This window comes from Neurospora tetrasperma (genome assembly GCF_000213175.1).
Source record: "Neurospora tetrasperma FGSC 2508 unplaced genomic scaffold NEUTE1scaffold_2, whole genome shotgun sequence".
Classification (NCBI taxonomy): domain Eukaryota; kingdom Fungi; phylum Ascomycota; class Sordariomycetes; order Sordariales; family Sordariaceae; genus Neurospora; species Neurospora tetrasperma.
The window spans coordinates 4,024,999-4,050,735 of NW_009799100.1; the positions used below are offsets into that span (position 1 = coordinate 4,024,999).

Sequence of the window (25,737 nt, forward strand, 5' to 3'; positions counted from 1 at the left end):
CGCTCAAAACATCGTGGGGCAACATCATCATGTTTGTGTATTTTGCCGTTGATTTTCAACCACGTAAAGTCGTGTCGTTGGAGAATATCGGAGGCAGGGCAGGGCAGGCAGGAAGAACGGACGAATGGGTGTGGCCGTCAACTTACAGGGAAAGATTGATGGATGCGCAATTGCAGGTTCATTTGACGACAGTTAAGCCGTCAAACAAACGCGCGATCTAGGAGTAAATAGGTGCCTCGTAAAGAGATTATCGAGGAAAGCTGTTCAAAGACAAGCAAGATCGAAAAACAAAAAAAAAAAAGAATGTCTGCGTGCGGTCTGGGAGAAGGGTAGGATGCGTAGTTTATTTGAAGGGTCGGCCCCCGGTAAAGTTGTGGCCCGCTGCCGGGTACAGGACGATGCAACTGAAAATGTGGATGATCACTGAGGTAGTGATCGCTTCCTTGTAACTCTATTTTTTTTTTTTTTTTCTTTCTCTTTTTTTTTTTCCTTGCTAGGCCAGGCGACCATCGATCGACACCCTGGCGGACTCCTGCCCTGCCACCGTTTGCGCGCCGATTTGATTTGATAAACGAAGAGGCAGCCAGGGGTGCAGTGGTTTAGCGGGTGCCGCTTCGCTGCGGGGGGCTTGATGTCGTCTTTCGTGCTGGAGTCGCTACGCGGGTGGACTCGGGACCAACAGGAGCGAAAATTAGTCAGATGCTAACGTTTCTTCCCGCAGCTCCAAAAAAAGGTACCTCTGACTTGGAGATATGTCCCGCAGTACTTGGAGTAATGGCTGAGTTTATACGGAAATACGAGTTGTCTTGTCAGTCACCGATGCTGTACTCGGTACCTGACCTCGACCAGGCAGCCTTCTGAGGACCTCAACAGTGCACGTTGAAGTTGAGCCTTCTCAACCAACTTGACAGCTTGATTGCTTCGCGTCAATAGTGTAGACTGTCAGAAGAATATCGATCCTCTACGTCAGAACGTGATGGAGTAGTAGTATAGAGTCGGATAGGATTGGCTCCGAGGCAACAATACTGTACCAAAAAAAGCTACATACACTACACTACGTATACCATCGGCTCGGAGGCGTTGAACCTCACAAGAGAACAGCTTGGCTTCAACTGCTTCGAGCCTTCGACATCGGTGGATCTTGACTCATGTTCCAGATCCAGACGACCTCCTTGCTGCGACTCCATTCTGTCATGGCGATGCGTATCTACACTACGGCGTAGCAGTGTCAACGCCTACGACACGCGTCCATTGTTGCTTTCTGCGGCTGTGCGCCAACCGCCAACTGCCATGGTATCTTCCACCGCCAAGCGATATTCTTCCTGCCACTCTTTTCCGCTCTTCTAAACCGGTCGAATGCAGTCCGGAAGATTCGCTTCCTTCTCGATAATACCTATCAATCGCTTCTCGATCCCAGTCAACCACCAGCTGCTGGTGGATTACGCATTGAAGGGTACGCTAGTGTAGGCTGTGGATGGACGGAATCCTCGGTCGCTGTCGCGGGTGGGTGGCGGCTCTGAAAGTGGATGCAAATGCGCCCCCGCGAGAATGGAATGCGAGAGTGAAGAGAAGAAACCGGCAGCAGTTGGGCAGTCTCTTTCGATAGGACGCTAACAGGGTTGGGGTCATTTGGCCGTGCTTCTTCTGCAAAAGAAGGTCTTTTTGCATTAGTCCCTTGCAGCAAGCGACTTTCCCCAGGTTTTGGGTCCACCACTGCCTGGGATCTGTCATTTGTCAATCTTCCAACATCCCTGAAAGCGGTCACTGGAAGCTTCAACGCCTTTTTGTTTTACACTCACTACACTACAATTGGGATTGCGACATTTGCAAACTTTTTTTTCTTCCTTTGCTTTCTGGAACTGTTGATGCTACTCAGCCGCAATGACACATTTACTTGTTGGGGCTAGAGTGTCCAAATGTTCCAAGGTGTGAGGAGAAGAGCGGACATAAGGAATTCTTAACCCCAACAGTTGCCCAATTTCCTGGGTGCTTTATGTATCTTGTTGGTTTCCTTTTCCCCCAACTTTGGAAAAGTAGATGCACCACTCAGACAATTTACAGTTGAAATGTAACCACACCGTGTTGACACTTGACCAGTTCCTTGATCCTTCGCTTATCAGATCCGATCATCACCATCTTGAAGAGGAAAGCGGTGACATGGTGGCCGTTCACGGGAAGTGCCTGGTTGGTCCTGGGATCGTGAAAGAGTCACATGTGCATCTGACAGCATCTGCGACGAGAATTTGCCGCTTCGATTCGGACTTTGCAAACATCCCGTCCGAGCCGCACTTCAACATCCAAGCACCCTTGTCGCCATGCCAATAAGGTTCTCATGGAACTTCATGTCATTAAAAAAGGTACCCGTCCTCCAACGAGTTCCTCCGAGGTCACACTGACGACCAGAGGATCCCCACCCCCTTCCATCAAGTGGATCTCCGTATTCCCAACCAGGTCCTACCTCCTTTCTCCGGCGTCCGTTCCGGTTATCACCGAAGCCGCTCGGAGCAGCGGAGCCGGATCAAGGCCGAGAGCTTGACTTCTTTGGGACGTTATTAGTGTCGGACCCAAGGGGTCTTTGGAGATCCTAGATGCTAAAAAAATCCACACTCGCATTGAGGCATTTCCCTAAATTCCCTGGCAGCGAGTCAACCATCAAATGGCAAGTTCAGGCCGATATCTGGACCAACAAACATACCACGAATCAGAAACAGCTACGTCGGACAACTTGATCTTGATTACTCTCTGGCGTCTGTTCACGTTTATTGTTATATGGTATATAATCTTCCCTTCTGTCATTCTCTGCATGCTGGTGATGATATCCTGTTCTTAACTTGTTTCCCTCTACATCTCATAAACGCCAATTTGGTGAACACGAACATCACATGCTTGACGGCCTGCAATAACCGCTATGGATCCAAACTTGGGTTGCAACCAAGAGGTTGGCGATGAATGAGATGACAGGATGCACTATACCTAATCCCTACCTCGAGCTCTAATCAATCACTCAAGTTTGGCCGGCCTAATTTCATGTGTCCCGAATATAGATCTTGCTCTTCAAAACACACATGTCACACTATGTATTCACTTCCTGCTATGCCAAAAGCAATAACGGTCGCACCTCCTCAGTTACGTGCCAAACAGTTCGTGATGTTGATGTTTACACGCGGAAGGGGCTCACCACACAATCGCCCCGCATTGTCGGTGATATCGACCCCACCTGAACTTAAGCTCTCCTGAATGGCTCTTCATTCGAGATTCACCACTGCAACAACTTACCATTGTGCCTGACCATCATCCCAATCAACAACTTCCACTTGGCACATCCAACAACACATCCTTGTGAGCCTTCTTGGTAATAATTTACGTGTATTTCATCTCCAGTTGTTGTTACACCACCACAACCTTGCACCATCGCATCGTCAACGCCAAGATTGAACCCCCTTTCCGCCCCTCACTTGCTCTCTCAACAAACACCAAAGACAGTCATCTGCATAGACACAAATATGGCTTTGGCCGTCTCGGCTCCCGGCAAGGTCCTCCTTGCAGGCGGATATCTAGTCCTCGACCGCAACTACACCGGCCTCGTCTTTGGTCTCAGCGCCCGCATCAACGTCATCTCCCGGGACATCCAGGCCAGCCCCGGGGTTCACATTAACGAGATCATCGTCAGGAGCCCTCAGTTCCTGAAAGCCGAATGGCGCTACGGCTACCACCTGGCCGATGAAGACGGCGGCATCAAGACGATCCAGCTACAGGGAGGCGCCTCTGCCTCGGCCAAGGGCAACCCCTTCGTCGAGACTACGCTCAACTATGCGCTCACCTACATCACCCGCCGCGCCGCCTACGGGACTACGCAAACCCTGAAGCCCGTCACCCTCACCATCCTCGCCGATAACGACTATTACAGCTCGCCCACCAACAACAGCAACGCCGCCGGAAAAGGCAGCGGTGGCAGCCGCTTCGCCGCCTACTCCACCACCCTGGAAGACGCGCACAAGACAGGCCTTGGCTCCTCTGCCGCCCTCGTCACCGCCCTGACCGCCTCCCTGCTTTCTCACTACCTAGACCCTTCCCTCTTCGACCTCGCCACCGACGAGGGCAAGCGTATCCTGCACAATCTCGCGCAAGCAGCTCACTGCGCTGCGCAGGGTAAAGTCGGCAGCGGGTTTGATGTAGCTGCCGCCGTCTACGGATCCAGCCACTACCGCCGCTTTTCGCCTTCCATTTTGTCGTCTCTGCCCGAGGCGGGCAAGCCTGGGTTTTCCGCCAAGCTGTTCAGCGTTGTGAATGGTAAGGATGCTGAGTCTCAATGGGACACCGAGGTTGTGAAAGATGCTGTAAGCCTGCCCAAGGGCGTGGCGGTGCGCATGTGCGATGTCGACTGCGGCAGCCAGACGGTCGGCATGGTCAAGCAGGTGCTTGCGTGGCGGGCGGCTCAGCCCAAGGAGGCCAAGGAGTTCTGGGATGAGTTACAGCGCAGGAACGAGAAGTTGGCCAGCGTGTTGAAGGAGGGCAAGACGGAGGCGATCAGGCCGGCGGTGCACGCTATTCGCGAGCTGGTGAGGAAGATGGGCACGGAAAGCGGGGTACCGATCGAGCCGGATAGTCAGAAGGAGTTGTTGGATGCGCTGGAGGAAGGGGTGGAAGGTGTCTATGGGGGTGTGGTACCGGGTGCGGGAGGGTATGATGCCCTGGCGTTGCTGGTAAGGGATGATGAGGAGACAACGAAGAGGTTGGAGGAGTTTCTGAGCGGGTGGAGCAAGAAGAAGGGAGGCAAGGTTAGGTTGATGGAGGTGAGTGGGGAGATGGAGGGCGCGAGGAAGGAGAATTTGTTGAAGTATCAGGGGTGGGTTTAGAAATTTTTATTTCTTTTACGATGAAAGCTTGAGCATGTGAGCGGGAGAGCGGGTGCTACAGCGTTGGGTAGATACCTCCTCTGGCGAATTGCAATATAGCGAGTTTAGATAGTGCTTTTGAGTAACTCCCAGATAATCATTGTATATAGTTCAACCGTATTTTCCTTCCTCGCGTGCTCTGATGTTGCGGGGCGATGAAGCGCGAGAAACTCGGATCAGCGCTCACAGTTTTCTGATACTAGATATCTCCTGCCCAGCTACATCTACCTACCAGGTGAGTTTTTGTGTTGACACCACACCTTCACAAACCAAGCAAGCCCTTCCGCTGTTACAACAAACACATATCATACAATTTCTACCGACTTTTCTTTTCTTTACCGACTTGACACATCCACCTTGCCTTGCCCTGTCCGATCCATTACCTGTCTACCAAAAATCTTCAGGTTGCGGAAAGCAAAACGAACATTCGAACAAAACAGCTGCATGTCTTGAACTCCTCCTCCCTGCCAAAGCTTTATTCCCTCCGACCTTTCAGCACTTCACTTTTTTCCCTTTCGTCACTTTCCAGTTCCTGACCTTGAAAAAGAGACTAAGAAAGGAAGAGAGAAAAAATAAGAAGAAAGAAACGACTGCCGTATATCTTCTCGAGTCCAGTCTAAATCTTCTCTCCCACCACCCAACAACTGACAAAAGAAAAAGGAGAGCAAGAAACCCAATTCCTCAACCCCATACAAATGAAAACTACCTAGGGTGGGTGATATCGTTTTACCGTGGCCGTTACCCTCCAGGACAAGGAACGACAAGAAAGAAAGTAAAAAAAAGGAAGGAAAAGCAATTGTTAACAAAAAGCAGAGAGAGAGACAGAGAGAGAGAAAAAATCCCGTAACCCAATGTTTTTGGACGAAACTCTCAAGAAATAGAGGACATAAATGACGCCACGTCCCTTTCACCTTCTCAATCTTCACAAAACCTTGACCCCAAACAAACCAAGTGTGTTAATGAAGAGGATGATGAGAAGAGAGGATTCTAGAACGACATCGTCCCTGTTCCTGTTCCTGTTCCTACCCTTACACTTCCCGTCCTCTTTTTTATCATGTTCATATTCCCACCATCCCCATTGTCCTCATCGTCTAAACTCAATGGACTAACGGGACTAATAGGGCTGATGGGACTAATCGGGCTTCCAAGAACAAAAGAATCCAGGAGATCTGCGGTTCCCCCCATTGCCGACGCGGCAGACACTGCGGATACCTCGGAAGTAGCTGAAGCAGGGGCGGATACGTAGGTTTCGGTGGCTGTTGTCGAATTCGTAGTCGAGGAAGGAAAAGTGTTTAGTTGTAGTTTTGCTTGCTGTTGCTGTTGCTGTTGCTGTTGCTGTTGCTGTTGCTGTTGCTGTTGCTGTTGATGAACAAGGCTAATAGGACTGAGACTAACAGCCTCTGTACCAATAACCAAGACCGACACCGGAGAAGGCGACTTGGGCGTCGTTGTCCCACTTCCTCCACTTCCGCTTCCATTGCCACTTCCGCTTCCGTTCCTGTGCTGATTGATAGAAGCCCTACTCCTCTGCGCCCTCACACTCTGCTGCTGCGAGGACTCCCCTCCTACCCCTCCTCCTCCTCCTCCTCCTCCTCCTCCTCCTCCTCCTCCTCCTCCTCCTCCTCCTCCTCCTCCTCCTCCTCCTCCTCCGGCTGCCACCAAACTTCCCGATCCCAGTGGTGACGTCGGAGTAACCGGACTGGCGCTAGCCGCGCTATTGATTCCCATTCCGATCCTCGTGGGCAAACTCAAACAGGGACTAGGAGGCCTCAGTCCCGTTCCCATCTCTCCTCCGCCGAGTCCCAGATCGAAGCCGAGTGATCCATGTCCGTGTCCTCCTGATGATCCATGGGAGACGGTAGGTGAGGAAGCGGAGCTGGGGACTGAGAACTTGCGGGGTGGCTGTGGTTGCGGTTGTCCTTGTCCGTGAGAGGAGTGGAGCGCGCTGAGGGAGAGGCAGGATTTGGACGCGAGTAGTTGTTTTTTGTTGGCGGAGGTTGAAGGGGGAGAGGTGGTTGAGTCCAAGATGGGGAGGTTGGCTAAGCTGGAGGAACGAAGTTGGTTGTGGCTCTTGATGGTTTTGTTGTTGTTGTTCTTGTTGTGCTTGTTCTTGTTACGGTCGACACCGCGGCGAGATCGGGCAGAGGAGGGCGAGTGTTGGCGTAGGGGGTTGAGATGGGCGGCGGCGGCTTTGTCGCGAAGACCTTCTAGTCTGATTGGAGTGGCAGGGTTAGTATTGCGCAGAGAGAAGGGATAGTACCTCTGGAAGGGGGAAAAGACGTACTGTTCCTCTGTGATACCGGGGATAACAGTGGTTTCTTTTTTGAAGTTGTAAGGAGCCGACTGGGGTGTTTGATTGTTAGTGGATTGCTTGTCGTTGCTATGCTCAGGGCTAACACTTACAATATCTTGACCCCGAACTTGCTTCCTCCGCTTGATTCCCAAAAGCTCCTGAAGCGAGGCGCGAAACCTCTTGAAGTTGGAGCAGACCTGCATGTTTGCGATATACTGCCGCCCGCTTAATTTTCAGGAGAGAGAGAAGAATGAAAGAATGACCGTGTTGTGACGGTTGGTATTAGTGTATTAAGTGGGTTGGTAGGACAATGTAAAAAACAACGAATGAGTATTAGATAAAAGACCGAAACCGAATCTGTATCGATGGCCGCTTCCGAGGTTGCGCATGCGCATGTGTGCGTCTAAGTGAGTGAAAGTAACGTGTCTTATCGGCAGGAAGAGATGCAAAAATGATGGGCGTCTGGCGTTACCGAGGTCGACGTTGTACCTGATGATGATGGACAACAAAGGACTGTGTGAAAAATGAGGAGATAACAGGAGATCCAAAGACAAGAGAGTCAAGCTAATGCCCGAAGTGAATGGCGAAATAATGACGCACAACAGTGCAGAACGAACGTATATGATACCGTGGAAAGAGCGGAAGAGGAGAGGATGAACGAAAACAAGAGTGAATGATCAGAAAGACAAAGGAGTGGCAAGCCCGTCCAAGTGGCCCATTGACTTCTCTGCTGGCCTTCGCTGGTGACAACCCAGTGCGGCTCGGCAGTTTAGCCCTTCTGAAGTATGAATCCGGGCTCAAAGAGAGGATTGCCTGAAGAGGACCACACTTCCCGGGAACCCAAGAGAGAGGTCAAAGAAGATATACTACCGCCGCATCGGATCGTCGAACCCAACTCGGTTAGGCTTCAGGAACGTGTTCCCTTGGCCAGGGCAGACAAGAATTGACATTGATACCCTCAAAGGGCCGCGGGTGAAGTGAAGGATCGTGAATGGACGAATAGACGAGAAGAAGATGGAAGGAAAGAGGAATGAGGAAAATCATGACCACGGCGACGCCCCTCGCTTAGGTTTTGGATGAGAGCCTTGGAATGCGGAACAATTGACGTGGGATCTCTTTGAGACATCCCTGAAGCAGAAAAGGCTGGTGTCTTGGATTCGCTCAATAACAGGTAACAGGGAAAGACTATCTATTGCTGATGATATGCAGCGCGCACGCGCCCGAGTACCTCCCTTATTGACGATTTGTGCCTCCTTGCGTCGAAAGCCGGGCGGCAGGGCGTCCCGAAACTCTATTTGGGATAGTCCTTCAGGTGGTAGCTCTTCAACTTGACGAACTGGTCGAAGCCATACTTGCTCAACGTTTGACCCTTGCCCGAGTTCTTCCAACCAGTCCAGGCCAGATCCTAAGAGATGCGCGTCAGTGAAACGAGGTGGTGGATTGTTGGCGCAGGACACAAAAGTACTTACAGGGCTGGGGAAATCGCAACGGTTCACGAAAACTGTCCCTGCCTCTACTTCCTCGGCGAGTTCGTATCCCTTGGCCGTGTCCTTGGTCCAAATACTGGCAGTGAGGCCGAATTCGCTGTCGTTCATCAACTGAATTGCCTCGGCATCGCTCTTGACCTTCATGACTGGAATGACGGGACCAAAAGTCTCGTCCTTCATAACGGTCATGGTGTGATCCACACCGGTCAGCAATGTCGGTGCGACAAAGTTACCTTTGTCTGGCAGAATGCTGAATGTCTCATTCTCGGGTGTCGCATTCTTGGCGCCCTTGTCGAGCGCGTCCTTGATGTGTGCCTGGATGGTCTCCTTGGAGCGCGCCGAGATGACTGGGCCAAGATGCGTCCCTTTATCCAAGGGATCTCCAAGCTTGTATCCCTTAAGAACGTTCTGGACAGCCGCAATAAAATCGTCGTGGATCTTCTCGTCAACGTACACTCGCTCAATCGAGCAGCAGCTTTGACCCGAGTTGAAGACTGCGCCGTCGACAATCTCTTCGGCAGCCCAGGCGATATCGACATCACCGCGAACATATGCAGGGTCCTTGCCACCCAGCTCGAGGCCGACGTTGACGATGCGATCGGACGCGGCCTTCTGGACGGCCAAGCCACCAGCAACCGAGCCGGTAAAGCAAATGTTGGCAATCTTGGGGTTTCGCACAATTGTTTCAATCACTGTCGGCGAACCCGAGTGGAAGTACTGGATGACTCCGTCGGGCAACCCAGCCTCGGCAAACACCTTGGCCACCTGCTCGACAATTGTGGGTGTCTGAGGCGAAGGCTTGAGAATGACCGAGTTTCCAGACAATAAAGCTGGAATCAAGGCGTTGACGAGAATAAGATAGGGGTACTGCTCAAAGTTAGAGGTGATGGATGGAGTGTCAAAACAACATGATGGACACCACTTACGTTCCAAGCAAAGATGATGAGAACAGGACCAACAGGCACCTTTCGGATGAACCTCTTGAATCCCTTCTCCTCCTCGCCATCGGTGTCCTTCAGAGCATCGTTGCTGATCTTGAGCAGATACTCTGAGCGCTTGATGGCAGTGGCAACCTCCTTGGCAGTATAAGCGATGGGGCGGCCCATCTGGACGGTGAGTTCCTCTGCAAGTTCATCCTGCTTCTCAGCTAGCAACTTCAAGGCCTTCTTGACGATGATCTGTCTGTCCTCCAACTTGGTAGTGCGCCATCCTTGGAAGGCCTTGGAGGCAGTCTCGGGCAGTTGGACGAGTTCCTCCTCTGAAATGCCATTGCGAGTGATGATGGGTTCGCCCGTGGTGGGAGAGATGGTGGTGATCACCTCGACCGACATTGTTACAAGTAAGCTTATCGGCTAGGTAGTAAGTGATAAGGGTGGTGAAGTGGGATGCAGTGTTGGTTGCCACAAGGAGGAAGAGAAGGTCAAAGGGAAAGAAAAGACACAGTTCAGTTACTCTAGTACTTCGTATAATTATACGGTCTCGTTATACCTTCCACAAGAAGAAAAGAGCAAACCGACCCGATTCCCATGACCCAATGACACCATGTCGCCCCTCCCGTCGCCGTCTCACTACAGTAACAAACAGGAACACGACATCACACTGCCGCATGCAAAGTGGCTCCCGCTCCGTTTCTCGGCGGCAGGCCGGGGGAGCTTTGATAAGATAAAGAGTTGTTGGCAGCGGGGTCTGTACATAGTGCATGGACTCCACCTCGGAAGGAACCTAAGGCGGGGATCGGCCAACTTACCATCCGTACCTAGGTACTTATCTCTTATCGGCCATGTGTGCACGGTCCCTTCCTGCTTGCGGCCCCCAGTGGAGCCAGAAATTTTGAGAAACAGCAGCAGCCATGTCCGTCCAGCGCTTCCACGCCAAAAGAAGACTTGCGAATCGCGTCGTGATCCTTCTCCAACGCAAACAAAACACAGCCGTAAATCTCCCCATAACTATCCATTTCGATCTAAGAAACTTTCAGCATACGACGAAAAGTTCACGAATCAGAAACACAAGTCAATCATCCATCAACAATGCCGGAGGACGATATTAGAAACAAGTTCCTCGATGCTGGCGATAGCGACGACGATGCGGGCCACGGTTCCGACTCGGAGGATGATTTCCAAAAGGGTGGCCGTAACGCTAAGCGCAGAAGAGTGAGCGATGACGAGGACAGCGAAGCCGACGACTTCACCGACGCAGAGGAGGAACACGACCAAGAGGATGCTGAAAGCAAGGATGCACCTGCAAAGGACGACCAGGAAACAACAGATGGAAAGGGAAAGAAGGATGGAAAGAAGGAGAAGGAGAAGGAGAAGAAGTCGGTACTAGCGAGTGACCTTCCGGGCATGACGAAGCCTCTCACAAAGAAGAATCTCATCGTCACGGAGGAGGCCATCAAGAAGTCGGGAGTGGTGTACATCTCCAGGGTACCACCTTTCATGACTCCTGCCAAGTTGCGCTCCCTGTTGGAGCCGTACGGAAAGTTGAATCGCATATTCCTGGCCCCCGAGGACCCAGTTGCGCGGCGCAAGCGCATTCGCAGCGGAGGCAACAAAAAGAAGATGTTTACAGAAGGCTGGATTGAGTTTGTCAAGAAGAAGGGTAAGTGTCATCATTCCGCGAGATTCGCTGAGACCCAAGTACAAAGACGCTAACAAGAAAACCCGTTTGTTTGCAGACGCCAAAAAGGCATGCGAACTCCTTAATGCCCGTCCAATCGGAGGCAAGAAGGGATCCTACTACCGCGACGATATCTGGAACCTGCTCTACCTCAAGGGTTTCAAGTGGCACAACCTGACCGAACAAATCGCTGCTGAGAACGCCGAGCGATCCAGCAGGATGCGCGCTGAAATCTCAAAGACAACCAAAGAGAACAAGGAGTTCGTCCGCAACGTGGAAAGGGCCAAGGTGCTGCAGGGCATTCAGGCAAAGAAGGCGTCCAAGGGCAGCAAGGAGGGCGGTGAGGGTGCCGCCCAAGTCACAGAATCTACTACTCCCTCGGCGGCGACGACGACGACGACGACGACGACAACAACAAACGACGATAAGAGGAGAACATTCAAGCAAATACCCCTGGCCAAGAAGAGGAAGCTCGATGAGACACAGCCCGAGCAAGTACAAAGAGTGCTTAGCAAGATCTTTTAACCTTTTCGTTTGGCCCCCGAACAATAGGTTTGAGACACGGTGCGTTCATGTAGCTGTGGGATTTTCCTCGTCAAAGCGACTCCGAGACATTAGAGATGGGTGGTGGTGATTTTCTTTTCCTTAGGCAATTGTATATATTTCTCTGCCTTCAGTCATCTTGATACCCAACCTGATTTCCTTTTGCTATGAGAGCATCTCCATTTCCGTTACTTTGTCATATCCCTACTCATCGAACCGGCACAGAAACCGGCCGGCGTTTGGTCTAATTGGCCCACCATGAGCACATCCCGAATCCCAGCCACGAGGAAGAGTGCCCCTGACGATACGGCCAACACTCGATACAACTTCATCAATTGTCATGTCGCAAATGCTTTCAGAAGGGGATCATATTTCACGACTCACCCGATTTACTCCCTGAGCATACTTCAAGGACACATCGAGCGTATGCTTGACGCAGATGAAGAAGGTTGCGAACATTGCACAAAACGTCGCCGGGACACCATATTCCAGTATACGTCCTGGTCAAACTATATTGTTAAGCAAATCCGCAAAGACCCCCCTTGTTGTTATCTAAGTGAAGATCAGATGCACGAGTTCTTCCATGCATGTATTCAGACGGTCGAGAATGGGTGTACTTTGTGGGAACATATACACCTTTTGAAACCTAGTTGCTGTGCTGGGCGTGGCTCGTCCATGGACGAAAGCCTGGAAATGACCATGTCTTCACCCAGGTGGTTTTCAAGTAGCACATCCTCAGCATCAAAAGAGACCATCAATTCGGCAACTCAAACATTCCTACTTTGGTCAAGAAACATTTCTCCCGAGTGGGAAGCGACTCCTCGTTCTGTTTCCCCTTCTCCTCCGCCCCCAACAAAGTCGGAGCTTGTGCTTTTCCAGCCAAGCACAGTTTGCATCCTGCCGGTAAACAGTGACTGGTTTTCCAGACTCCGCAAAATTTTCAGCTTCTACTGGCAAAAGTTTATCTACGGACCCTTCGCCTTCCTTTACCGGTGGTTCTGGGACACACAAGCCAATCTCATGGGCTCTAACTTCGGATCACGTCTTGGGCTAAGAGCACCAACCTTATACCCCTTTGCCCCGAGCGACAAACAGTCAAACCCGCAGAAACTATTAGAATGGCCAATCTCGTCAACACCACCAGCAACCGCATCTGCACAGAGTGTTGCCAACATCGACGATAACAGCAAGGCCATAAATGAAGATCCGACACCAGCAGACCGAATGGTCAAGACAAGGGAGGAGGCCAAAGATATGTGGTGGAAGGTGATGGCCAAAATCCTGTTGGCCGAACACCGTGAGCGGAGGGAGAAAGAAGCGGTGGCTTCAACTTGGGAGAGGGCGAGCGCAGCAAGTGTTACGGAGAGTACCTCTAGGCCGTCTTCTGCTATTTCGTTTGTGAGTAGCGAGGGAAGTGATTGCTCTTTGCGTCCTGAGGACTGCTTCTCGACCATTGGCTCAAGGTGTGGTCACTCACAAGATGGGGATCAAGAGTCCCCTCAACCTGCTACCAGCCATTTCTCAAACCCTAAATTTGACGAGTGGTATGCCGAGTGGTTCTCTCATTGGGTGTTGGAAACTTCTCGCAAGCTCAGGTCCCCAGAATCAGAGGATAGATTCTCTTGTTATTCATTTTCTTCGTCAGCAGCGCCGGTAAATGACAGCGATCATCATGAGGACAGCAATGCCTCCCATGACGACGACGAGATCACGGACATCCGAACCAGACCCTCCACACCGACACCGCTTTCCTCGCCTACTATTAGCCCCCTCCGCGGTCGAGATCGATACCGCTGTCTTTCTCTGTCCCGGTCATCCTCCAACTCTTCACCCAGCCCAACTCGGAACACCAGCATCCCTTCTTCTCCGGTTGCTGGGTCGTTGCACTGTCCACGTCGCTACCGCTCACCTAGTCCAATCCTTCGTCGCGGAATCCCCTCTCCCTTGGATATCACCAACTTCCCCCTTCCTCCTCCTTCAACCATATCCCCAGTGTTTCCTACCTCTTCATCTTCTTCATCTTCCTCCCGCTCTTCCTCTCCAACCCAATCCCCTCAGCACGAAGACCAATGCCACCCCGAACCTCCCCAGTCCCCCCAAGCCACTTCCCCACCGATACCCCGTCCCCGTCCACGTCCCCTCCTAAACGCCAAAACAGAAGACTACCTCTCCAATGCACACCTCCTCCGCTTCCCTGCCACCGTGTCCGCTCGACTGATGATGACTGCCGAGACCCTGGGGGTGGCGGGCGAAGGCAAGAGGAAGCTGGTTAGTGAGTTGCAGAGAACTCCTACGCCGGTTATGGTTGAGACGAAGTGGAAAAGGAGGGCTAGTGAGGAGGTTAAGGCGTTTGATTGGGGGTTTGGGATGGGTGGTGAGAAGGAGGAGGACGAGGAGGAGGAGGAGGGGGAGGAGGAGGAGGGGTATGAGACGTATTGAGTTGTCTGGGGTTGGTGGTTTTCATTGGGCTTGGAGGGATTGGGATGGGGTAATTGGGGTGTGAAGTGTAAGTGTGAAGTTTGTTAGGTTGTTTGGGTGTCTGCTGTTTTCTTTTTCTAGGGGTCATGGTTTTCAATGGTGATAATTGAGTGGTTTTGTAGAGGTAGAGTGAAGTTTTGTTTGGGGCATAATTTGCTAGATGTTTTCCGCTCGAACTTGATTGGATTTTCTGAGCATGTTGAACTTGCTACGAAAACCTAACGATATGGGTGACTGGGCCGCTTTCGGATTGTGATGTGCTTTTGGTTTGCAATTTTACTCCAGTGAAGTTTAAAACTTGTGAACATTCACATGGTCACGTTCAAGAGACGATGATTCCTACTCGGTTGTTATAATACGCATGAATAAATTTGAGGGGTATCTACGAAGCTCTAACGACTCTTTTGATGGAAAGCAATTGCGTCTAGATGCTAGCTACGTGATCCTCCTATGTCCCTGATTACCATTCCATCTATACCTCAGGCCATGCCATAAGGTCCCTGCCGAAATATGTTTCAATTTTTTGGTGGTAGCCTCCCAACCTGAAACTCCATTCGCCTAAACCAGTTGTCCGGTGACTTGCCATGCTGCCTGCCACCACGAAATAGAAGCCAAAGTTGTAAGTTTGAGAACTCATGCGAGAAAATGAACGTGCTGAGTATGTGAAATGATGTAAAGGGTTGGTGAGCATGTCGAACTTGCTCAGTTCTCGACGACCTCGGTCTGGACAGCCTGAAGAACTTCGCCCTCGTCAATCTTGGCGGTTTCCTTCATTGAGGGCTCCTGATCAACGGCCTCATCGGGAATGTGAATGCCGTACTTCTCGTACGGAAAGTCGATTAAACTAGGAAGGTACTCTGCCCAACCATCGTCAACTTCACCAGGCTTTTCGCTGTCCGCCTCACCGGACTTCTCGGTGTTGGCTTCGGTAGTGCCGTTAGTGAGGCTGGCTTGAGCCTTCTTGTTCTCGATTTCGGCCTGATTGAGAAGCCCAGCGAGAACCAGCTTCACGTCGCCATTCTTATCTACCTCTTGCTTGAGCATAGGGTGCGGGCACCAAACAACGCGCATGCCGGCACGACGACCGGCCTCGACGCCGGGGATGCTGTCTTCGAAGACAAGGCATTCCTCGGGAGTGATGGGCTTCTCGCCCTCAGGAAGTGAATCGTTGATGGTCTTGAGGGCGATTAGGTAAATATCGGGAAGGGGCTTGCCGCGGCCCTGCGGGATGCGCTTGTCGTCACCAAGAACGCGACGGTGACTCTCAAAGACCGAGAACAGTTCGGTCAGATGGTTGGTCTTCATTCGAAAGTTCGCTTCATGAGAAGAGGTAGCAAGAGCGATATGAACGCGATGAGGTTTTTGTGCGAGTGCGCCGTTGGTGGTAGTAGCATCCCCCTTTAGATCCCAGTAGCGGGTACTGCCAAGCTTCTGTAGAAGCTCCTCGACACCGGGAAGAGCCGAGGTGAACTGAAACTTTTGAGCTTGAAGAGCGTAATACTCCTCTTTGTACTGCTCACGAGTAATGGGCAAATCGGCCCAGTTATGGAATATGTCAAGGGCCGCGGGACCGGGGCGACCTTGAAGCTGAGCCTTGATGCTCCAAGGCAAGGGGAACTTCTCCTTCTTGTGCTTTCGAAGAAGCTCGTTGACACAGAGGGTATAGATGTCCTCGGTGTCGAGGAGAAGGCCGTCCATGTCGAACAGGCAGGCCCGGACGGGAGGGAAACTGTATGAAGACGTTAACATCAATTGATCGATTGTGGAGTGAGATGGCGCAACTTACTCGGTGCGGGGTGACATTGTGGCGGTTGAGACAACGTCTAAAGTACTAAATGATATCGGTAGGGGTGTCGGGTGGAAGGCGGATTTGTTGTCGAGACTTGCTTTCGAAAAGGAAGTCTTGATCCGGGTTGAGTTTGGAGGAAGTGGAAAGTGCAGAGATAGTGGTGGGAAGGGGAGTCTTTTATATCTAGGACAAGAAATTATTTGGGACTCGCGCCAAGGGTCGTCGAGGGCAGTGAAAGAAGGTGCAGGCTATCGGGTAAACAGAGAAAGGTTGGTGAATGTCGATGGGGCCAACAGATTGAAGAATGGCCTCGTACAAAGAACTAAGTGAAGGAAAATTATGAACCTTGGACAACGGCGCGCGTTGTTGGGAAGGGTCGGTGAAGTGTAAATAGATGATGTGAAGGGTCGTTGGATGGGATGAGTCGTCGGTTTTGTTGTTTGGGCAATCGGTTGGCCCGTCCCGTCCCCCCGGCATCGAAAAAGTTGGAGACAGCTCCAGGTCCCGCAATCGGGCCCCTCCCCGCCCTACACACAACGGGAGCGTGTGCGGGGGACCCCGGTGCCCCTCTGCTACCCCTGATTCTAGGAAACCTTGATAGGCGGCTGGCTGGCCGATGTTGTCCAGGTCTACAAGGTTGTAAACAGGAAGAAATGTGATGATCCGATCTTCAAAACATGATGAACACCAGTGAGTTGCATTTGTGTAACTTTCAGCTTGAGAAGGAAGGTTTGCGTTGGTCCAAAAAGAATTGCAGCTGCCAGCCTCGCTCCTTCCCATCATATGAGACATCGAAATGCTCCAGCTTCTAGGTACCTACCATGGATACTAATGCCACACCACGCAATAACTTGAGCTCGCTGTAACATGGAAACACAGTTGCTCGCACTTGCTATTTTGATCTGGACTAACAACTCTCTAGTAGACTGAAGACTGAAATCGATTTTTTTCGAGGAGTCGACGCGGGATCTTTTGGACCTTTTCTTCCCCTGTCATCTCGAAAAGACCCCGCTGAAAAGTCAATAGACGTGTGATGGAGCAGAGATAACAGGTGACACAACATGTGTAAGATTCGGATTTATACACGGCCTTGGCTTTGAGCCGCATTGTACATGCTACGCAGTGATGGTGGTCCTACCGCGTACTTGGAATTCCTGGTAACGAATATTTTCTTATTCTTCCATTTCACCGCATTTTTACCCGGTTATGGACGGTTTACTACTGACGTCGTATCCGAACGGAATTGCGACTGAGTGAATCCAGTGCAGTCAGTGGCCAGCTGTTGCTCAGCAGTGACTTCATCGGATTAGGTACCAGATAACTTCACTTCGAATTCCGATACCAACAGACGTAAAGATCCACTTTTGCCAAGACCTGCGATGCCTAGGTAGCTGCCGTGCCCAAGCTCAGGTCCTGCGTAAATGCCCGCTGCCCGCCCCTGACAGCTTCCGTCCGCGCGCGGCTTCTTATCTTGCATGTCCCAGGCATCATCTCATCCTCGCAAACCGCCTTCCTTCTACGGACCTCCTTCCAGCTTTCACTCCGAGCTACTGAAAGATATTACCATTCCGATACCGGCAACCTTTAGCACTTCAATAACAAACCTGCTTTGAAAAATGAGTTCCGAAACATCTCATGACAAGCTTGAGGAGAAGAAGGTCAAGGATCCTCAAGCAGAGGAAGAAAATGATGAATCCAAGCAGGCCGATATCAAATTCTCACCTGAAGAAGAGGCTGCAAGTACCCACGACCAAAAGCAACAACAACAAAGACCCTCTTGATGCCCAAACCTCTGTGACTGACCGCCTCAGCAGGAATTGGTAGCTGAGTCCAACACACACAAAGCAGAGGCAAACGCCCTCTTCACCTCGGGCAAATACGATGCCGCCCTCAACAAATATGACGAAGCCATTGCTGTTTGTCCAAACTACCTGGACTACCCCTTGGCCGTCTTGCGCTCCAACGTGGCCGCCTGTCACCTCATGCTGGAAGCTTGGAAGGATGCCGTCACGCACGCCACCAAAGCTCTGGACTTGCTTGATAAGCTAGAGCGGGAGGACAAGCTGGCAGCCGAGAAGGAAGAAAAGGAGAAAGAAGATGTCGAAGAGGAGATTGTCAGCGCCGGTGCTGCAAAGGCCGGACCCGCCGTTCCTGTCACGGAAACTGAGGCGCAGATTGCCCGCCAAAAGCGACTAGAGGATATTGCCAGGATACGGGCCAAAGCTCTGCTTCGCCGGGCCCGGGCAAGGAGCGAGCTGGGTGGATGGTCCACCCTCGAGGGAGCTCTTGAGGATTACAAGAAGCTGTCTGCCATGACCAACCTTACGGCTACCGACCGAAAGCTCGTCCAGGCGCAACTCAGAGCACTGCCACCCCGGGCCAAGGCTGCTCAGGAGAAGGAGACTGCTGAGATGTGGGGCAAGTTGAAGGACCTTGGGAATGGGTTGCTTAAGCCGTTTGGTCTTAGCACTGACCATTTCAAGATGGTGAAGGATGAGAAGACCGGCGGTTACAGCATGAATTTCCAGGAAGGTGGTGGCGAAGGCAAAAAGTAATGTTGTGAATGTTGATGAGGGTCAGGGCTCTCGCGATGCCTACTAGCGTCGTGGTTAAGGATGAATGTAATCCAGGCACCCAACTATATGCACCCCTGACTGGAAACCTAATTCTCCAGAGTCACCTGAAAAGAACATCGACCAGTAGTCAACACGAGTCGACAAGTTGAATGTCAACAGATCGACAAGGGAGGAGATCGTCAGGAGCCACAGCTGCATAACAGCTGGCCGGAGCTAAAGCTCCATAAGTTTGAGGCTGATTAATTGGTGTGGCGAAGCCGGCAGTGGAACGCCACAATTGTACGTACTGCACTGGCTTGTGCTGATACGGTAGCCGATAGCCGATAACGAATTGCTTATCAATGCAGCGCGGGGCGATTTGGTGCTGGGCCCATCAAGAAATTTATTGACGACCGTCCCGTCAGCGCCTCCAACGTTCCCCTCAGCGACTCGTTCTCGTCCTGGTCCATTCAAATTTCCAGTCGTCGACTTCTTTCTCATCCCCCAGCAACTTCACTTGTGATTGCGACGGAACTCTCAGGTTTTCCTTTTCACGACATAGCGACTTTTGTTTGTTTTTACAATTGATACCCCGATTCATATCTTGTCGCAAGCCACAACTTCATTAATCATGGATCTCGACGCTCCTATGGCCATGGCCCCGTTGATGGGCTCTGCCAGGACAGGTGCTACGTGAGTCTTGATTTGAAAATCGAATGCTATCGAGGACAGGATTGCTGACCCAATTCATAGCATTCTCTGCTGCAACTGCGGTGCTCCCATCGATGGCACATCCTCCGCCGGCGCTCTTTGCTACGACTGCATCAAGTCCACCGTCGATATCTCCCAAGGCATCCAGCGCGAGGCCACCCTCCACTTCTGCAAAGATTGCGACAGATGGCTCCTACCCCCCGCCAGCTGGGTCACAGCCGCCCCCGAATCGAGAGAGTTGTTGTCACTATGCTTGAAGAAACTGAGGAATTTGGGCAAGGTCCGCATCACAGACGCCAGGTTTATTTGGACAGAACCCCATTCGCGAAGAGTCAAGGTTCAGGTCACGGTTCAGGATCAGGTGGCGGATGGTGTGTTGATGCAGCAAAGCTTCGAGGTCACATACGTCGTCGCCAGCCAGCAGTGCAAGGACTGCGCCAAGTCATACACAGCCAACGTCTGGCGCGCCGCCGTACAGGTCCGCCAAAAGGTCACCCACAAGAGGACGTTCCTTTTCCTCGAACAGCTCATTCTCAAGCACCAGGCCCATCGCGACACAATCAACATCAAGGAAGAGAGGGACGGTATCGATTTCTACTTTGCCCAGAAGAACCAGGCTGAGGGATTCATCAGCTTCTTGAAGTCCGTCGTACCAGTTCTCACCAAGGAGTCGAGGCATCTTATTTCCGCGGATACGCACACCGGCAACAAGTCGTACAAGTACAACTACTCCGTCGAAATCGTGCCTGTTTGCAGAGACGATTTGGTTGCCCTTCCTCTCAAACTCGCCAAGTCCATCGGCAACATTTCTCCCCTTGTCCTTTGCCACAGGATAGGAACATCTGTCAACCTCCTCGACCCCAACACTCTCCAGACCGCCGAAGTCAGCGCCGATATTTACTGGCGTGCTCCCTTCCACCCGCTTGCCGGCACCCCCGATCTTGTCGAGTTTATCGTCATGGATATCGAGTCTACAGGCGTACGAAAAGGGAAGTGGCTCCTCTCCGAGGTTCAGGTCGCTCGTGCCTCCGATCTCGGCGTCAACGACAACGTTTACTTCACTCGCACCCATCTCGGCCAGCACCTCCACGCCGGTGACTCGGTGCTGGGTTACATGCTTGAGGGCACCAACTTCAACTCGGATGCGCTCGAGGCGATTGAGAGCTCCAAGGCGTACGGTTCCATGATCCCTGACGTCGTTCTCGTCAAGAAGCACTACCCGAACCGCCGCCGCAACAGAAAGAGAAACTGGAAGCTCAAGCGCATGGCCAAGGACGAGGGCGAGCTGCTGCCCAAGGCTTCGGATCAGGCCAAGATGGATGCCGAGTACGAGATGTTCTTGCGCGATGTCGAGGAGGACGAGGAACTTCGTGCTGCTCTTGCTCTGTACAAGAACTCGCTCAAGACCAAGAGGGAGGCGGATGCCATGAGCATTGCCGATACGGACATGATGACGGAGGCTGAGGAGGATGGCCCCAAGATCAGCATGGACGAGCTCCTCGATGACTTTGAGGAAATGGAGATTCAGGATAAGGAGTAAGATGTGATCTTGATTGGAGTCTGATATGTGAATGTGAATGGTTTTGGGTTTCGGGGTAAATCAAAAATTCTGGGAGTTAGCTGTTCTTCAGGGTTTGCGTTTTTCAGGCATTTCATGAATAGATTCGGGAATGGGCTTGCCGTGTTGGCGCCCTCTGCATCCAATACTTTGTTGTTTCTATCAGTCGTGAATGCATAGACGTGGTTGAAAAGGATGTCACGATCGTCAAAGTACTATATTAACGAAGATGTGCAACTTGCTTGTCATGTACGATGATCTTGGTCAGTCAAGACCTAGTGTTACTCATCTGCTCAAAATGTTTTTCAACCGCCTGTTTATTTTGTCGCCCTCGGTCATCATCAATTATGAAAAGAGGTTTATTGCGAGTCCTGACGAAGGTTCCAAGACAATCAACCCCAGAAAAAGGAAAACATATCACAAAATGCGTGGGATTTTGAAAGATGATCCAAAGGGGGCACGAAAAAAGAAGAAAGATGGAAAAAATGAAAGAAGAAAAAAAAGAGAACCAGAAGGTTGATCGTTATAGCTCGGATACCGGGAGTCGAACCCGGGGCTGTTGAGGAAACAGACACTTGTAAACAAGTGAGAGTCAACGATGTTACCGCTACACCATACCCGATGAAGGATGGCTTCCGATTGTTTGATGCTCTTGCTACCGGGAGATGTGTTTTTGAACTGGGAAATCAGAGGTTGTTAACTGATTGTGTGGTGGAGTTGAGGGTTGGAGGTGACAGACATGGGTCAGGGGTTCAGCTGTAGGTGGGCTAAAGGCGAAAGGGAAAAGGGGGTTTGTTTACTTCGTGATAGGTTGGGTTTCTTGGCTCGAGGGTCCCATTTCTCGGAGACTCTGACTGGACTTTGCTTTTTCTTTCTTCTCTTGGTTTCTTTCGATTCCATCGTTTTCATCCCCGGGCCGTCTTCAAGTCAGAGTTTGGCTTGGCGGGTGTTGTCAGGGAGGTGCGAAGCCCGCACGGAAACTTCTTCCCCTTTCCCTTTTGCTCCTTCCTTTCCTGCAAGTTACTTTCTACCAGGAAGAGGAGCGACTCTGGGCAAGTGCTTCCCAGGATTTTTGGCTCGCTGTGAAAATCGATAAGCAAGTCGCAAAGAGCCGGCAGAAGCGAGTGGTTCAAACTGGTTTCAACCTACCGTCGGTACATAGAGGTACCTACTGAACTTTTCTCGCCGCGCAGGACTCAACTCTGCAGCACTTCTGCTATCCTTTGTTTCAGAACAGGATTTGTCGATGCAACCAGCCTTCAAATGCCACGGGCGAGTTGTTCGGAATTACCATCCTGAACCCTCCAAACCACTTCTTTTCCGACAACTTCAATTCGGAACATCCCCGGAGATGTTTTATCATGAGAATCGTCAGATCCATGGGTCCTAGAAAGACCTTCGAGCCAAGTTACACGACGGCATGAAACGCGCAAAAAAGAAAACAACCATGTTGAGATGTTTGTTCAACTACAATGACCATTATCAGCATCGGCCCTCGCCCAAGGCTGCCAGGCAATAACAGGGATCGGATAGACAAGAACAAACAAGTCTTTTTTTTTTTTTTTCCAGCCAACCATAAAGATTGATGATTTGCTGTTCTTGAACGAACGAAGCAGCGATCGAAATGACAAAACCTCTTCAACAACTGCAAATATCTACGGAAACGAACAAATGCTATGAACAGCCAGTAACAGGCAACATGGCCCGGTTAACGTCCGTATGGCGCATTGTTCTATTTTCTCCTTTGCTCCCGTCCCGTGCGACTGTCTAGTCCTTATGCTTTGTTTTGAACAACCCCAAACATTAGACAGAGGTATACATTTCTTTGTTCCAAGATTGCTTGAGGGACACTTGAACCAGATGATGCCTCACAGCGAGAGAGCCGCGTCCTTCTTTGTCTTTATATGTCCACGGTCAGCGCATTTGCCCCCTCGTGATTGTTACTAGCCGGCCGGATAGACGGGATGCAAGAAGTGATCTTAATGTCCGGCGGTGATTCATCGGGGGAGTGGGCAAAACATATACTCTCCGGGGGACACCTGGACAGATTTTGAGTCGGTTACTGGATTCCTCGTCATTCACTCTTTTCTAACAATTATTCCAATAGCCAGTCGACAGATGTGGCTGAGAAGAAGCCTTACCGGACCCACACCAAACCATTTCACTCCTTTCAAGCACGAACAGCGCATCAGGAGAACAACATTCGGGGAACTTGAAGGTTGATGATTGATGAAGATTGTCATCAGACAACTTGGCAATGCGGTATTGACAGCGATGATAACGACATACCAATCGATGGACAGAGCCAGCAGCCGAGGAAGAAGCATGTCTCCGTCAGGACTTTTTGAAAGAAGATACAGTACTCATGAACGGCTCATAGAACGAGAAGAAGATCACGGTGAAGACTCGGGTTCCGGAGACGAGTCAGGTAACGGCAGTGACTCTGATGTGGGCGATGATGGGAGGGTTAGTGATGAAGATCCTTCCCCCGCTGAGGGCGAGGACGACAACGAGGAGCGAACGGTCACAGAAGAACGCACCATAACCAAAAAGCACACGGCCACGCAAACGGTGACCACAAGCCCGACGGCAAGTGATGCCCAGAAGCTCTATCACTCGCTTACCCCGGATTTCAAGTCACATCTGGAACCAGCAACCTGGTCACGATTCATTCGACCACATACTGCAGGTAAGGGATTTTCTTTCATTGCAATCGTAAACACCCCGGACCCACCCCTCGCAAACACACCGGAGTCAGCCTCGATTTCTTCCCAAGAGCACACGACCACGAGAACGGTGACCACGAGCGCGATGGTAGATTATGGGAAGCAAGCCCGTTTAGGTTACAGCAGATGTGTCTGAAGTATAACATTCTCCCAAACTCAAGGGCAAACGACTAGGGGAAAGGAGCAACGCCCGCCGGAAGCAGTGGAAACAGACTCACCTTATCACCCCGAGCGGTCATCAATAGTACAACTAACTAACCTGACATTGTGTGAAGTTCTAGACATTAGCGGTATCGCAGCGTCCACTTCGGGACCTATCCCTACAGAAGCTTCAACGTCATCCAGCTCAACGCCACCGGTGAGGACAACCACCAACCCTAAAAGGAAGTCCTTCCCGTCTACGACGTTGATTTCACCTGTGTATCCGACAACATGGGACAGCCAGGACTTGGCTGGCGAAGCAACGACGGGAGCCGATGCGACAGTGGTACATGGAGGCCCGTCGCCGGGGCACGGTGATGACAGCACTGGTCATACAAAGCGCCCTTCAAGCCCAAAAACAACACCAACGACTGTAGATGGGGTCACGAGACCAGGTGTGTTCAGAATATTATTTGTTGAACCAGATCCGTTCTCCATCGGAAGCCTTTGGGAAGTTGCTAACCCCAAACTAGAAAGCTTTTCAACTCGCTCTGAACTCCCAGCTACCTCGCCTACCTTGGGTACACACCCGGCGGACAGTGTGAAAGCCTCTGAAGGAAAGCAGAAGAGTTCGTCAGGCGATGTGCTGAAGAAGGGAGCCATCATTGGCGCTATAGGTTAGTGTCTTTATACACACTTCTCACCTAGACAAACTCACTGACCACGGTTCTCCGTCGACTGTTTAGCTGGCCTCGTGGTCTTCGGCGTCCTCCTCTTTTTCCTCTGGCGCAAACGCAAACACAACAAGAAGCGCCACAGCAATTTTGCTTCCAGTAATATCCTCACTTCAACCTCAAAGAGTGCCGAAAAGCTTCCAGAGAAGGACCCTTATCCGTTCGATGACAAGGGTGGTAGAGGAAGCATTGGAGGTGAAAGCATAGGAGGAACATCCCAAAGAACTTTTGAAGGTGTCGCCACAGCCATCCGCACTTCGATACGGCAATCCGTCAGCGATGTCAGCGTCGGCGCTACAGATCCCGGCCCCGTCAGCCCTGTCAGCCCCAGCGCCGATGCTGCCAGTCTCGGTGGTCTTTCGTCCCTTTCGCGCCGGTCGAGTCTCTCGTATGCCTCGGACGATTACTTCTGCGGAGAGAGTGCTACCAGCACCGCGAGCAGCATCTGCCAAGCCACTGCGCTGACATACACTATACCCGGGCGGGTAACGCCCGTCATACCTGCATACCCGGCTACGGCGAAAATTGTGAATCTCTCACAGAAGCCTCAGAAGCCGGAGTTGGTGATGGTGAGGAATACTAGGAATAGTAGCACTGTGGAGCTTCTGGGTTTGAGTCGGAATCCTAGCAAGAGTACAATTGGAAAACCTGGGAAGGGACAGTGGGATAAAGAGGCTTGTGGATGTGGTGGTAATAGGGCGTCGAAATCGCCGGAGGTATCAACACCACCGATGGCAGCAAGGACTTTGTATGAAGCTCTCGGGGGATCAGGACCAGGACCGACATCCCCTCCTTCATCGTGAAGGCCAGTTACATGGATGAGACAGCCGCCGCCATTGTCGACGGCGAGAAAATCGGCATTATTAACGTTTGTACCTTCGCCGGTTGTGGGAATACAGATGCCGGGTAGTAATAGAAGGAGTTCTTCAAGTTGATGGGACTTTTTGTTGAGTTGGAGGGTTGTTTTGGGGAGAAAGTGAGAAGAGGGAAAAGGCATGGGGAAATTAGCCATGTTTGCGGGTTGGTATATATTGTCTTTACACTAAATAGCCTATACTTTTCCCAATTCTGGGCTACTTCACACCCCTTTCTTGTACAGTTACCCCAACTGATCGTCCATGCAGCTGGCCAAGCCCTGACATGATTGTTTTTAGCACATGTCAACCCCGCAGTCGCATTTGACGCCGTTATGCCCGCCGTCCCCAAAACTT

At 51.3% G+C, this 25,737-nt stretch overlaps 10 protein-coding genes across 10 annotated transcripts; 6 read left to right on the forward strand and 4 right to left on the reverse strand.

Annotated features, from left to right (window-relative positions):
- Nucleotides 1–2,055: 2,055 nt before the first annotated feature.
- Nucleotides 2,056–2,805, reverse strand: NEUTE1DRAFT_38634 (uncharacterized protein; the record flags this gene model as incomplete). Its single annotated transcript, XM_009850461.1, has 3 exons — nucleotides 2,056–2,191; nucleotides 2,459–2,536; nucleotides 2,696–2,805. 3 exons carry the CDS (start codon nucleotides 2,803–2,805, stop codon nucleotides 2,056–2,058), a joined length of 324 nt encoding a protein of 107 aa, XP_009848763.1.
- A 630-nt stretch (nucleotides 2,806–3,435) lies between these two features.
- Nucleotides 3,436–5,090, forward strand: NEUTE1DRAFT_145560 (uncharacterized protein; the record flags this gene model as incomplete). Its single annotated transcript, XM_009851497.1, has 1 exon — nucleotides 3,436–5,090. One exon carries the CDS (start codon nucleotides 3,504–3,506, stop codon nucleotides 4,854–4,856), a length of 1,353 nt encoding a protein of 450 aa, XP_009849799.1.
- Nucleotides 5,091–5,882: 792 nt separating this feature from the next.
- NEUTE1DRAFT_136633 (uncharacterized protein) lies at nucleotides 5,883–7,391 on the reverse strand (the record flags this gene model as incomplete). The annotated part of the gene is made up of 3 exons (XM_009851498.1): nucleotides 5,883–7,107; nucleotides 7,180–7,238; nucleotides 7,299–7,391. The coding sequence occupies 3 exons, from the start codon at nucleotides 7,389–7,391 to the stop codon at nucleotides 5,883–5,885; spliced, it is 1,377 nt and encodes a 458-aa protein (XP_009849800.1).
- A 903-nt stretch (nucleotides 7,392–8,294) lies between these two features.
- Nucleotides 8,295–10,006, reverse strand: NEUTE1DRAFT_61146 (uncharacterized protein; the record flags this gene model as incomplete). Its single annotated transcript, XM_009851499.1, has 3 exons — nucleotides 8,295–8,593; nucleotides 8,658–9,542; nucleotides 9,602–10,006. 3 exons carry the CDS (start codon nucleotides 10,004–10,006, stop codon nucleotides 8,480–8,482), a joined length of 1,404 nt encoding a protein of 467 aa, XP_009849801.1.
- Nucleotides 10,007–10,675: 669 nt separating this feature from the next.
- Nucleotides 10,676–11,816, forward strand: NEUTE1DRAFT_79830 (uncharacterized protein; the record flags this gene model as incomplete). Its single annotated transcript, XM_009851500.1, has 2 exons — nucleotides 10,676–11,273; nucleotides 11,350–11,816. The coding sequence occupies 2 exons, from the start codon at nucleotides 10,703–10,705 to the stop codon at nucleotides 11,814–11,816; spliced, it is 1,038 nt and encodes a 345-aa protein (XP_009849802.1).
- Nucleotides 11,817–13,058: 1,242 nt separating this feature from the next.
- On the forward strand, nucleotides 13,059–14,273 carry NEUTE1DRAFT_79831 (uncharacterized protein; the record flags this gene model as incomplete). Its single annotated transcript, XM_009851501.1, has 1 exon — nucleotides 13,059–14,273. One exon carries the CDS (start codon nucleotides 13,059–13,061, stop codon nucleotides 14,271–14,273), a length of 1,215 nt encoding a protein of 404 aa, XP_009849803.1.
- A 383-nt stretch (nucleotides 14,274–14,656) lies between these two features.
- Nucleotides 14,657–16,248, reverse strand: NEUTE1DRAFT_79833 (uncharacterized protein; the record flags this gene model as incomplete). The annotated part of the gene is made up of 3 exons (XM_009851502.1): nucleotides 14,657–15,269; nucleotides 15,342–16,041; nucleotides 16,099–16,248. The coding sequence occupies 3 exons, from the start codon at nucleotides 16,113–16,115 to the stop codon at nucleotides 15,015–15,017; spliced, it is 972 nt and encodes a 323-aa protein (XP_009849804.1).
- Nucleotides 16,249–17,717: 1,469 nt separating this feature from the next.
- NEUTE1DRAFT_121362 (uncharacterized protein) lies at nucleotides 17,718–18,734 on the forward strand (the record flags this gene model as incomplete). The annotated part of the gene is made up of 2 exons (XM_009851503.1): nucleotides 17,718–17,841; nucleotides 17,950–18,734. 2 exons carry the CDS (start codon nucleotides 17,718–17,720, stop codon nucleotides 18,654–18,656), a joined length of 831 nt encoding a protein of 276 aa, XP_009849805.1.
- Nucleotides 18,735–19,209: 475 nt separating this feature from the next.
- On the forward strand, nucleotides 19,210–21,071 carry NEUTE1DRAFT_61157 (uncharacterized protein; the record flags this gene model as incomplete). The annotated part of the gene is made up of 2 exons (XM_009851504.1): nucleotides 19,210–19,349; nucleotides 19,410–21,071. The coding sequence occupies 2 exons, from the start codon at nucleotides 19,288–19,290 to the stop codon at nucleotides 20,905–20,907; spliced, it is 1,560 nt and encodes a 519-aa protein (XP_009849806.1).
- Nucleotides 21,072–23,220: 2,149 nt separating this feature from the next.
- NEUTE1DRAFT_99752 (uncharacterized protein) lies at nucleotides 23,221–25,329 on the forward strand (the record flags this gene model as incomplete). The annotated part of the gene is made up of 4 exons (XM_009851505.1): nucleotides 23,221–23,614; nucleotides 23,927–24,247; nucleotides 24,326–24,469; nucleotides 24,539–25,329. 4 exons carry the CDS (start codon nucleotides 23,221–23,223, stop codon nucleotides 25,327–25,329), a joined length of 1,650 nt encoding a protein of 549 aa, XP_009849807.1.
- Between the last annotated feature and the right edge of the window lie 408 nt (nucleotides 25,330–25,737).